This window comes from Mercenaria mercenaria, chromosome 7 (assembly GCF_021730395.1).
Source record: "Mercenaria mercenaria strain notata chromosome 7, MADL_Memer_1, whole genome shotgun sequence".
Taxonomy (NCBI): domain Eukaryota; kingdom Metazoa; phylum Mollusca; class Bivalvia; order Venerida; family Veneridae; genus Mercenaria; species Mercenaria mercenaria.
This window is the reverse complement of record NC_069367.1, coordinates 32087231-32101208: the sequence shown is the minus strand read 5'-3', so window position 1 is coordinate 32101208 and position 13978 is coordinate 32087231. Positions and strand designations below refer to the sequence as shown.

General features: G+C 31.9%; 2 protein-coding genes across 2 annotated transcripts in view; one reads left to right on the top strand and one right to left on the bottom strand.

Annotated features, from left to right (window-relative positions):
- The window catches only part of LOC123554600 (narbonolide/10-deoxymethynolide synthase PikA2, modules 3 and 4-like), a 68562-nt gene that overhangs the window by 14128 nt on the left and 40456 nt on the right, over window positions 1–13978 (top strand). The window lies entirely within an intron of this gene.
- The window catches only part of LOC123554599 (broad substrate specificity ATP-binding cassette transporter ABCG2-like), a 34669-nt gene continuing 25054 nt past the window's right edge, over window positions 4364–13978 (bottom strand). Inside the window, exons 13-17 of the mRNA XM_045344850.2 lie at window positions 12201–12325; window positions 11617–11771; window positions 9174–9263; window positions 7237–7304; window positions 4364–6017 (exon numbers count right to left, since the gene is read on the bottom strand). Coding sequence (XP_045200785.2) covers window positions 5867–6017; window positions 7237–7304; window positions 9174–9263; window positions 11617–11771; window positions 12201–12325 — 589 coding nt within the window. The 3' untranslated portion in view covers window positions 4364–5866. The remainder of the gene's footprint in view (window positions 6018–7236; window positions 7305–9173; window positions 9264–11616; window positions 11772–12200; window positions 12326–13978) is intronic.

The window sequence follows — 13978 nt, the reverse complement described above, 5'->3', positions numbered from 1 at the left end:
ACTTAACGACAAAAACTAAAATTGTGGAGGAAAGGAGGGGCAGACGGACGGAAGGGCAAGGGCATAACATAACATGCTTTTTTTTTCAACCCGAGCGTATATAATATGATACTTCTATTCCAGAAAATTTCGTATGCCGGTATAAGGTGCTCCAAATTCGATTGCCGTATGTGCCATTCTTATTTTAATACTTTTTTTTGGTTTCATCCTACAAAGTTCAGAACCTTTTATTGTTTATTCTTTACATGTTCTAATTTATGAAAGGGGCATAAAACGCCCGTTCGCAGATTATCAGCAACGTAGGTTGGGGACTCTTTTAAGTATATGAGTTTCTTAATTGAATATAGAAACAAAATCTACATGGTGTTGTATGTATGTAGGTCGCAAGGTGCGCAGGTCGTTGTGCAAAGGCACAATGTCAAGACACTGAATTAAAAGTAAATATCTGAGGGATGGTGGTTGGCTTAGACCTTGACCTGTAGGCCCCACACCTAATAATCAGTAGGGTTTTTATCTCAAGTAATAATTATTTATTTTCTTTTGAACTTTGAAAGCTGTGGCTTGCACACTTACTTACAAAGAGTCCGGAAACAGCAACAACAAAGAATGTCAATTCAACTCTCGCCCCTACCCTTTATTTGTCCGAGAAAAAAATAATTGTAGGACCCGGTATTTGAACTTGTCTTATAGCTCCTATAACATATTGTATATTTCAACACGATATATGTATAAAATCAAGTGTTGGAAAGGGCCGGGATTGAACAGTGACATACTGGACAAACTGATTCCCATCAATCCTCCCTGCATACCCTACAACTAGAAGTTTGAAGGGGGTACAAAGTACAAAACTAGAGAATAACGAAAAGCAGTTTTAATAAACATTTCAATTATTTGCTTATGAAGATTAAACAAGAAATATCTTTAAAAATGATGGTCGGCGAATTGTAATAAGGAAAGAAGTTTATGAATTTTTCATCTAACATTCATCTTTCATCTAACATTTTTCAAATTGCAAAACTAAACACCACACTTTTACAATTTAAATGGTTCTCTTTTAATTTTTCTCATAGGTTTCGTAGGGTTGCAATTTTGTTTCGTTTATCCTTAGACGAATAATTACAGCAGTAGTTTGATCAAGATTCATGAAGCGGCTCATGAGAAGAGGTCATTGAACGTGTTTATATTTTTAGCTAAATTGGTCCCTATCTCCATTTGTAACAAAATAGCAGGAGACCTTATGATATTGTTACACATCGAGTTTGATAAAAATCCATTACATTTTAGTGGTTAATGCGAAGAAAGGCATATCTACTTTTAGCTATAGTGGTCCCTAATAGGCCCCAAGTTCCTATATAAATAAATTTGGAAGAGGACCTTATAATGATGCTCCAGACCAAGTATGACAAAGATCCACCAAGCTGTTCATGAGACGCTGTATAAAGGCAATTCTAGTTTTAGCTCTAGCAGCCCCTAAAAGGGGTCAAATGTCCCAGCTGAACAAAGTTGGCTGCGAGCCTAATAAAGATGCTACAAATCAAATTGATTAGAATACATAAAAAAAATCAATTAAAGGATTTTTTTATTTATTATTTTTATTTATTTCTAAAACAGGCCAACTGATCCCGCTATAACAAATAGCATATTCGCTATTCATGAATCTTTGGACAATGACGTCACACCTATAAAAAAGTGAAGGTCAAGCAAAACATACATTTGTAATTATTTCAATATTTCTGTTTCATAAGCAAAGTTAGACCATAGTCATATCACATAGATAAACTGTATGCAGCGTACCTTGATTTCAGTGTAACGAGATTCAGTTATTATATAGCATATATATAATAAAACAGATTTCAACTGAGTTTGCATACCATACTAAAGAAAAATACTCATATATAATAAATCAGTTAAATAATTTATAACAAATATATCAAAGCAAACAAGTAGTCATTTTAATATGCAACCTGAATAAGTCACAAAAGCAAGAAACCTTTTCATATACAGACGACAATTGTAACAAGGAAAATCTTTTAAAAAGCACTTCTCTACATAAAATACTCTTATCAAACCCTTATTCATGTGATACGCAGACCGTATTCAGCTCTTTCTTTAATTTGATATATGTTGGTATTGAACAGGTTTTTATCATATTTAATCAAGCCATTCCTTACAATAAATTGTGTAATCAAAATCGTTTTTTATAGTGGCAATACAATTCATAATATAATGACAATTTAATGTAGGTTTACATATTGTTCAACGGTCTTTTTGCCACACGTGAAATGCCCATGCGCATGAACATCAAAACATCCGATTAAACTACGAGACAACCAACCGCATTGTAGATTCGTCTATAGCTTGTACTGTTTCTAAGTTATATATCGTTAACTTTTGAAACTGTTTAAACACAGATTTTGATTTATCAATATTATGATTAATGATATCTGTAAAATATAAAAGACTCCCCCTGCAAGGATCGGAAATCAACAAAATTTATTTTATTATAACAATAAAAAAAAGATATAAAAAGCTATGATATACGGAACAGAAGAGCTAACCTGTCAAATATCTTAAAAATTACACATTTTCTGAAATGACGGAGACATTTCGACCAATGTGGTTTTTAAAACGCCAAGACAAGCAAAGACATGATTTTAATCATCTTATTACCACTCCCCATTTCTAAAAAGCCACAAAAATACGCATGGAAACTATCCTTTCCGAGAGTATATACCATTTAGGCCATACCAAATTGATTAATAGTTCTTCGGAAAATTTTCAAAAAAAATTGGAGCGGGCGAGAGAAATTTTTATTTTATTTTTTTTTTTTCTCAATTTTGATTTTTTCAAGGGCGGGTAGATTTTACATGGAGCGAGCGGGCTTTTTTTATTTATTTTTTCCCAGCTTGGACCCTTGAGGAGGCGGTTATGATTATACATGAAGTTAACATTTCTTTAGAAATAACACAGAAATCAAACATTTACAGTGTGGGTAACAATGTATATAGCTTTTCTATTATGTTTTAAAGACTACATGAATGATTTTGCAAATAAATTCTTGCCAAACCTCACTGAATCACTTTGGTTTTTCTTAGTTATAATTTCTAAGGGATGAGTGTCTTATTTTTAATTTTGATTTTTTTACATTAATCTGAAGGCCTGCCTATTTAACGGCACAGCATAAGGAATATTTAAGACAAAACAGGCACATGTGTGGAATAACATTTCTTCTGAAGCACAGTTAGATGGCTTCGGCACATGAACAACTTTGTGCCCCTAGTGGAACTCCAACCCATAGAGGTGAAGGGAAGTAACAAACCACTTGACCAGTGAGACCAAACAGAGTTGGTCATACAGATGCTTCGACATTGCTCGAATCCCTTTGGAATAATTTCTTAACAGATCAGGCTAGCTTATGTTTTTGTGGTGGAGATTCATTTCAGGCAAAAATGATAACAAGACTGACAAAGAATGCTCCCAATATGGCCACCCTTAAAGTGTTATATGGCCACCCTTAAAGTGTTGTTTGTTTTGCTTTGACTGAACTAGAAATTTAGAGTTGGGGAGGTCTGTTTTTTCCAGTTTTTTTTTTCGTTATATCAATTCACAGCCAAGTAATAGACAAACAGGCAAAATTGGGGTTACAAAAGGACAGATTTTATATCTACACTACTTATTTGAAAAGCTAAACAATTTTTAAATTGACTAAATGCGTTTCGATAGAATATCTGACTACTGTACTAAAGAAGTTACGTTCAAAAAGATTTGGCCTAGACAATGTGATAAGTCGGTCAGGATCTGTGAACAAACATTTTTTTAAGATAGTAGTCGGCCTCAGCTTTGGGCTCTAGATATAACATACTGAACTAAACAACTGATAACAAATGGTTTGAAAACTATATCTGAACAATATTTCCAAATATTTTTAACTGAATCCCCGTGCACGTCTTACAAGTCGTGCTTCGTTCCTTTCACTGTATTGAACAAAAGTAGAACGTGCCTACTTCATTACCTACCGACACATCGAAGGCCATGTGTGGCACTAGCACAGACACTCCAGATTTAAAACAAATGATGAACAACACCATAATTCCTGACTTTTTGAGTTTTGGTCATCAGTAACATGTATTACGGATGCATGAAATCCGATCAATATCACTTTGACGCATTAAAACAGCGATAAAACCTGCTTGCCGTTATTATTCCGGACCGCGTAATCGGGAAAAAAAAAATTTTTCGGAGATTTTTATGTACGTGCGGGCGGGTGATTTTTATTTTTTTTCTCGGGAATGAAATTATTGATGCGGTAGTTCCGACGAACGACATATCAATTTGGTATGGCCTTAATATAAGAACTCAGATGTGCTTAATTTGTACATTTATTCTGGAAATATTACACATAAATACATACACACAAATATAAAAGTGCTCTTTTGAACAAGATATGATAAAAGCGTTATTTCTTTTCTTTCATAACGCCTTTCGCTAATTTGTAAATTCTACATATTTTATTTAAGTGACTTTTCTAAAATAGGACGAAATCATAAAAATGAGTGAGTTTATATGATACCATAGTCTGATTATGTTGAACATACTGGTCTTAGCGTAAGTTAAATATTAAAAAAAGAAAGCATGGGCAAAATAACAAATACGTAAATATATAAGATCGTCTAACGCAACATTTGGTTATTTGCCAATATCTTTCAAATTGCTTGATATACGCATTTTTAAATTTTAAACATGGTAATAAAAACACATTTTGTTTTATTATGTGAATAGGTCAACCCATTTTGAAAAAGTTGCAATGATTTCAGCAACTTTCTCAAATATTGAAGGTATTTTGACTCTTCCCGACCATTTGTTTCAAACTACATTTTTCAAAAATGTGAAAAGTGAGATAAGCATTCTTACAAGAATTTCTGCAATCTGACACCTTAAAGTATTTCGAAAGTAGAGTATCTCGTCCAAATACATTTTTGAAAAGATAAATAAAATGCCCAACAAACACGGCATTTATAACTTTTAATGTTTTTACGTGTTTCTGTGACATTTTATGAATGAATTGTGGCAATAAAATATGTAATGTATGTAATGTTATATGATTGCTTAAACATATTTTATTGAATTTTCTTTATGGTTTTCATATACGAAGTCAAATGCTAGCAATGTTTAAGATATTGGGAAGAACCTGAATGCTGTGTTAGAATATTTGTTAATTGTATAAACTACATATATAACTTAAATCATAGATAGCACTTGTGTCTTTCAGCTTCAATCGGAAACATTGACACTTATCACTCTTTCCCGGTTTTAGTTTTGGGAGGCAATACAGACATTGAACTGGAACAATTAGATTGCTTAAGCTTAGAATAATAATGTAAATATGGAAAGAGACAATTGACAAAAATCCAATGAAAATGTGAAAAAGTACATTCTTTTCTTTTTTAAACGGGGAAAAATTGTAATGGGGTATATTTGCACCGTATTCGCAAAGCAATGATGCTGTATGTAAATCGCTGATATCCCAAATAAACTGTCTATTATGTGTGTAGACATTTTCTCGTGTTATTTTTTTGTAAAGTATTCTGGGTAAAAATGGCATAATCTCTTTCACTCTTTGTAAATTAAACTGTAATATTTATCTTCAAAATTTTTGGTGTATTCTCCATAATTTTATGCGTCAATGTTAAAACAAATAAAAGATTATCATAAAACGTGGTACAAAAAGAAATAAGAGTAAAAATTCTACAACAAATGTACTAGTGACCTCTAACTTTCTAAATATATAAGTGATCATCGATTTTGATTTGTTGGTTTTTGCTCCCATTATGTAAATAGCTATAAATAATGTTATTTCATCGCGTTTTTATCTTAACTTGTTCATGAAACGCAGTCTCAAGTACGCAAGAACTAAAATTATAATAGTTATCACAGCCAGCGCGACAAAATTGACCCAAAGATCCCAATCTGTATGGAAGTCAATTCCTTGTTGTATCAAGTAATCGTTTCCGGATACACTGAAATGTAGAAAAAAAGACGTAAAGTTAACATCAGCAAAAAGTACATCGGTGTTAGTGTTGAAAGAACAACTTTTAACTCTGAACAGGAAAATGAGAATATCAGTACTAGAAGGACTCCCAGACCAAATAGTTGTTTGTTTTTTGTTGTTGTTTTTTTTTCCAATAGAAGCTCGTTTGTCGCGTGTCGGAAGCCGGCGGCCATACTTGATAAGCTCTAGGTGTTTGTTTATGGTAGAATAATCTCATGAATGATGCAACACTTTGTAGTTATCGCTTTTCAAGTTTATATAGCATTTATTTTCATCACGAAATATTTTTTGTGAAAGGTATATAAGCAGCCCGACAGTTATGAACCACAATTAGGTAACGCTTTAGTATCAAGGATTAAACTAGCGTTTAAAAATTGAAATCTTTAAGAAAAGTATCTTGGGGGGAAAATGTAGGTTTATCAAATACATTCATTTTACTGTAATATAATTCCTATTAAGCCGGTGCTAGGGGCGTAAAGGGTGTTGCGCATTCATTACCTCACATGCACAGACTCAGTCAAACTGAGAATACTATTATTTCACTTAAATTCTATGCTTCGAAAGGATAAGTTCACAGATTTTATAATATATCAAGTTCTTTTATGAATAGTCAACGAAATCCAGTTTTGCACTTATTCTCCGGACAAAAGTATTATATATTAAGTAAATTTCATAAAGAGAAACTATTATCAAAGTAAACAAGGGAGAGTTAAGGTTATTGAATAATTCACTTTCTATCTTTGTCCTCTATCTTCGAGTCGTTTCGAAGGAATGGCTTGAATAAGAATGTTTCCGGACACGGACAGGCAATAGGCAGAAAAAAAACAACAAGGCTTGAAAAACGGGATTCTTTGAATTTATGATATAAGTACATGTTTATTGTTTGTTAAGTAAAAGTCAAATATAAATATTTATATAGATTTGGACTTTGTGTCAGAACGACTGGCTTTTTATTTATGAAAGAAGTTAAGTTACACCGGAAAGCTCCTACGAATAAATATTGAGTCAGTCATTAAAGCAAATGAAACTCATTTGATACTTATCTTGTAAGTATAGTCGTTGTTATTAAACAATAAATTTATAATGTTTATTGGAATCAAAGCTTTAATAATAACGGTTATTATCTAGTATACAAACAGAAAATGATATTTAAAGGCATAATGATAAGAAGTACACCGCCTAAATACCAAGGTATCGTTGAGTTTGGCTCCGATGGGGTAAATTCCATTTCTTTCAATTCATTTATATTCAGAGCCTGAAATAAATAAATAAGTGTTCTGAATATAGTTTATTTGAATATTTCTCACAACGTGGTCTAGGTAAGTTAACTGAAAAACAATATCATTTATATTTTGTTACGTATTATTCAATCTTGTTGTCTTAGACGTGAAAGTTTGACATGAAGTTCGGCAAAAACATAAAGTTCGGCAAAAGCCTTTCCAGAAGTTAAATGTCATTCTGGCTACGACAATATACACTTAAATCACATGATACTCTTAATCACCGATACTCTTAATCACCGATACATGATACTCTTGATTACTGATATTAATAATATAAACATTTGATTACAAAACATAGGTTAACCGAGAAGAAAAAATGGCGATTGGTTTGAGTATAGTTTATACTATATAAAAGGGAACATTCAATAAAAAAAACGTAAGATATTGATGACTATTGCAAAAAGCTTCCTTTTATGAAAGAAAGAAAAGAATGTTCATCCTATATGCTTTTTAGATAATAAAATATTCATCATTCAGTGTATGTAAAACGAGTTCTAGATACATGTGGATATATAACTTCTTTAACACCATGAATTCAACTTAATATTTCCTTTAGCACAATTCAGGTTTCATTCCAGTTAAAAGAATTAACAACAGGAGTAGAAAACTGGGAAATTTATAACATGGACACTTCAATAATACTTAGTTTATCGTTGAGATTTTAATAAAATATGTTTATTGATGTGGTGGTGTTATAAAAGATAATCTACAAGATTAAAGTATCTCATGTAGAAATACCAAAAGTATTAAACTCTACTGCCCAGTACCGGGTAATAATTTGTATATAATTTCTAACATGTGAAGTTGTAAAGGCAACATTTACACAATCATCATAATTTTAGGTGCTCAAAACAATTAAATCAGAGGTAGAGGAATCCAGATTGATATGCAAGGCATTTTTTAACAAGAAGACGGTCACACAGTCTCTCTTAGACTACCTTGCAGACCTTATATGTGAATTCACGTGCATTTAAATGACACAATTACAGGTTTTGTGGCAACTTTACAGTTTTTCACGGAGATGAAATACCGCAAGTTCACAACAGCAGTCTATAAGTGCCGTGTGGCGGCCTTCAAAGATACCCCCCTACTTGTATTCAGTGTTGAGTCTTTTGGGATCGTGGAATCTATTCAAAGCCTGCTATATAAGAGAATTTTGCTTAAGTACACTTTTCCCTACCTCTCATGAACTGACCCGGTCAAAAAGAGTCAGCTGTCATTATGCCTGGTTGCTTTCTATGCTTCCGTAAGATGTTCTTGCATCATTTCTTTATTTTAGTGACTCTAACCAATCGGCCATGGAAACCCCCTCGTGTGTCAATCGAGCACATATTTAACGCATTTAATATAATTGATAAAACAATGTTGTGCACATACTAAGATAAGATAGAAGATCTTAGGACGATATGTTTAACTTCATAATCTGTATCATCATTACATTTTAGTGATCACTTTGATGATATTCTTATGGATCTTATAGTTGAATGGTTGCTGTGTAAACTGATTAAACTATCCAGGGTATATTGGAAAAATAACGAAAGAATGATACTAAGAAAATACAGTTGTATAATGCAGTATAACAAAATGTTACATACTGTTAAACTCTATCGGTTGCTGTGTAAACTGATTAAACTATCCAGGGTATATTGGAAAAATAACGAAAGAATGATACTAAGAAAATACAGTTGTATAATGCAGTATAACAAAATGTTACATACTGTTAAACTCTATCGGTTGCTGTGTAAACTGATTAAACTATCCAGGGTATATTGGAAAAATAACGAAAGAATGATACTAAGAAAATACAGTTGTATAATGCAGTATAACAAAATGTTACATACTGTTAAACTGTATCGGAATATACTCAAGTATTTTAACCAGCGAAGAAAGCTGGGGATGCTGTCCAAGTTAACCAGTAAGCCACTGAACAACTGAAATAAATCCAATGAAAAATTAACACCATAAATAACAGTTCTCAATGTAAAATATATTTTGCTCGTTATAAGTAAAAGTGTGAAAGCATAATTCCTTGTAGTTCGTAAGCCCTTATTCCTTTATATAAAATAATTGCTATCAAAGCAAAATATGTAATTTAATAAACTGAAAACTTACAGTCACCAGTAGGTCTGATCAAACCAACTCACAGGGCTTTTGCTTGGTTGCAAAAGAAGAGGGTTTATGCAATGTAATTATGTTTTACCATATGAAGTGGTCTCCCATTAGTGTAAAATGTGTTGGATGTGTTTCAAAAGTATTGTATTTTATAAATTAAAATTGTAATCCATGATTATTAGCATAGTTATATGGAATGATGCATTTTGTATGAGAAGTATGCATGTTTTATCAGTAGATTTTTCTGAAAAGTAAAACTATCATTTCTGCACAATAGGTAACAGGACGGCTAATAGGTATATTTGTTGCAGTTTTAAAATAGGTCTAGGATATTTATTTCATCCTGAGTAGTGACACCGAAAGTTTAAATCTTAGGCAAGGCCCATGACCCAAATATTACACTGTGTGCTTATGGAAATTTCATTTTTCTCTCACCAAAAAGTACACTATGGTAAGCAACAATGATTATATACTTACACTTATAAATGTAGTTCACTCATTCTTTGGGTATGATATTACTAACTACATGAGCTTTCAATTTTTGTCTTATATGCCAAGAAGAGAAAATGTTCAAGACTAATCGTATTGCTGATATTTAAACATGATATGCGCATTTTTGTATTCACTTTAGCAGCTGTGCAAGCATTACTGATGTTTAAACACGATATTCGCTTTAGCGGATGTACAAGCATTGCTGACTTTTAAACAAGATTCGCATTTTTGTATGTGCTTTAGCGGCTGTACAAGCATTGCTGATATTAAAACATGATATACAATATATTGGTTGTACAGCCACCGATTTTTAGATAAGTCTACATATAAGATACATACATATCATTTTTATGCGAAATAATTTTTTGTCAGTTCTTCTCTTAAAGAATAACCTTTTTGATTTATTTTATGTAGCAGGAGATCAAACAAAATAATTAAACACAACTTACTTAATTCTGCCACTATATATTTAATGTCATCGTAAGAAAAATGTAGAAGCGTAATACTGTATATTGTTGCAACTATTGAGAAATGTACTATCCATGTAAATTTATGTTCAAACACTAATTAATTCTTGAATACCACAGCTACGGTTGCCCTTTCTTGAATACACATCATTTAAAATACCTAGCACATGAAAACTGTTGCATTTATGTCGTCCACTAAAATGTAAAGGTTTCAAGAGTATCCCTTGGGCGTCTATAACGCCATGACTATTTTAGCTCTTTCAACAGTTCTGTTTCTCAGACTAATAGCCTTTGGCCATCTAACAACGCGTAAAGTGAATAAGAAATACAATAAAATGACAATACTATAAAAAATTAAAAACAAACGCGTTTTCTTTAAGAAACAGTAATACTGTCAAGGGTATAAACCCTTTTTGCAAAAAAAAGTAATAATTTAATTTAATAATTTATAAAACGTACGCTTACTATTCAATAGGGGAAATTCTCTTTCGGGAAACAATCTATTATCTGTTAGTAAAAAAAAGGCTCGATTCGAAATACTATAGATGATATCATTAAATAGAATACGCCATTGTAAACCGGATATATTTTTCAAAATTTGTACCATTCAAAATCTTTTTTTTTTTATTTTGAATACTAATAAATTTTTATTCAACGTTTAGGATTTCTGTGGCAATTAATTTTCCAGGTTGCTTTCCTACCTTTTTCTATGAACTTTTTTCAGTGTAATTTATATCAGCTCTTAAAACTATGAGAACGCTTTAGTAAAATGTCTCATTTTCCCGATTTGAAAGTTAAATATTGAATTCGAAAACTTTGATTGCATAGAGTTGGTTCAGTGCTTTCATTAAAATCTACATTGCAGAAAATTTTCTTCGCAAAAATGTTATCAATGTTATGATTTTCCTATAGACATCCGTTATGGAACTTGTGTGAGGTCTAAATGTTTCAAATCATCCTAGCAAAATATTAAGCACACGACCCTACCTTTTTACTTTTTTATTTGTTGATTTTTCTTAGTGCATTCCAAAGTTTTCATAAAGAACGTTTTAATAAAATTCTATATAGTAAAATGATTTTAATCCAAACGTGCAGAAGTACAGAAAGAAGTTTCATGAAAATAAAGACCGGATTCATCAACCATTCGTTGCATAATCAGTTTATCTAGCTGCCTAGGTAGATAAATAAAACGCAAGCGAAATCTAGATCTTACCATCATCAGAACAAACACCAATGCAACGAGGAGATTTGCTATTGCAAAAATTCGGACAAGAGCGCTGATGCAGAAGGCTACAGTCGACGCCGCAAATGTCACCATAAATAAGCCGAGGAAAAATACTAAGAAGCGCTCAAATTCCGATCTTAAACCTGCAAAAGATTTAAGATTCTGTAAATAGATTATAATTATATTAACAGCAAAACATGGGAAGTTGGTTCACATATTTTCTGCAATGGTTAATTACATTTAACCATTTTTTTTTTAAATATACAATTTTGTACTCCGAAGGAAATTCCGTCAATTAACAGATCGGGTCATCTTTATTTTTTGATCAAACGATTTGAAAATATTAGTCCTTTTCGATCAATTTTCGATAAGGCTTCTGTAGGAAAATCCCACTTCTGACGACATTTTCGCATATAATCTTCCAATATTAATTACATAAGTATGAATGACGATTCAAATTATTTTTATACATAGGATGTTTTAATTTTTAAAGTCCTTTATAAAATTGTAAATAATTACAAATGTATTAATTAAACTTATAAAAAAGAGATACAAACAATATTAAGTCATACCAATCATAAAATAAACTATAGCGGAGAAAACAAGTGTTGGGGCTAATCTCATTGGAATAACATCACAGAGAACTGTAGATAAAAAGTAGGCAGAAGTCCGATAAAAGCCGCTCAAGTTCTCATGTCTGAAAAAGAAACACTTAAGTAATTGACCTGCAAGTACTGCATACTCCCGTTTGCTATCTCGGCATGCTTCGGTTGTAAATGTAGTTGTAGTTCCGCGAGCATCGTCAAAGCCGGAGAATGCCGACGCAAACGATAAACTCGAAATCAGACTATTCTTATTAAACCAATGGTGTTTATCCGTATCAATAAAACTGCTACAAATCAGCTTAAGAAGGTAATAAATAGTGTAACGAAACAAATCAGTAACCAGGTAACTACGTGTACTTGAATGCTACATGTAGAAGGAGTATGATATAGAAAAAAAAAAAGTTTTGTACATTTCAATATGAAACGTGTGTAATATTATAATTCATTACCCTACATATATTTCAAATATTTGTTTTCTTGGTGTCACATATAATGCGACTTCCAATGCTTTATATTTGTTCCAGCGCGTTATAAGCACATTTCTGCACTTTATATAGATGGATTTATACCTGGCGAGATCCTTAGCAATGGAAATAAATTTTCGCGCATGCGCACTCTAAGCAGGGAAAAAGGACTTGACACAATATAAACTACGTTAAAGTTATATCACATTTTTCAATCTATTCGATCAATCTTGAGTCTGTATCACATGTATAGCAAATTACCACCACGTAACAAAGGAAAATATGTGTACATCTTTGCAAAACCACAACTGCCTTGCTCAAAATGAGATGCTTTAACTAATATGCATTAAAACTAGTCAAGTCAAAACGGATCAAGGATTCATAATAAACAGGCAATAAACTATTTTCAGCAATTTTGATCTTGCATCTCGACAAATTTATGTTAAAGAAAGATAAGAAAGTGATATTTTCCATGAATTTAAAAAGCCTCTGTTTGATTTCCTAACATGATCTGACAGAACTTACCACCTGTCGCAGTTAGCTTAGTACATGATATAAGTTAAATCATTAAAAATCGAAATTTTGAAATTTAAGGTTTAATCAAGAGAATGTTCAATTTAACAAATACGGAGAAAGTCTCGCCTTGATTTTGTACCAAATGGGGATCAATTCATTCCGTATTCAAAAAGTTAATCATCATCTTAAAATTGTTACTTTTTTGTATTTGTATTTATTCTTTAAATTTTAATGTTTTAATTTAACAATATCAACATGGTGGGGATGGTGACAACAGCGGTCAAATAACAAAGAGGGGGCGGGGAAGGGTGTTCTGCACTTACATTCTTTATCTGTTGTTAGACGATGTTCTATTTTTTTATCATTATTATTCTTTTAATTGAAGGTTAATGACTTCTGCGCACGATACATTTTCGATTATATTACGAATATGAAATTGATCCAGCATATAAACATTAGGAATAAACATTAAAGATAATATTACTAGGTATTTTCCTTCAGTAAATAAATTTCAATTGTAATTTAAGTCCTTGATTTGATCCTGATCTTACGAATTTAGATTTTTATATCTAAACGAATATCGTTTTAAAAGGAAATGTTCCAATGTATATTCTTACAGATTTTAAAATTTTAGATATCGTGTAATAAGATCGTCTAATAAGGTGGCATCCTCGAAATAATACTATGGTCTTGATCAGCAATGTGGCCTATGTTTTATCATGTCAGTTGCATAATAGTTACATAATAATTTCCGGTTTAATTACT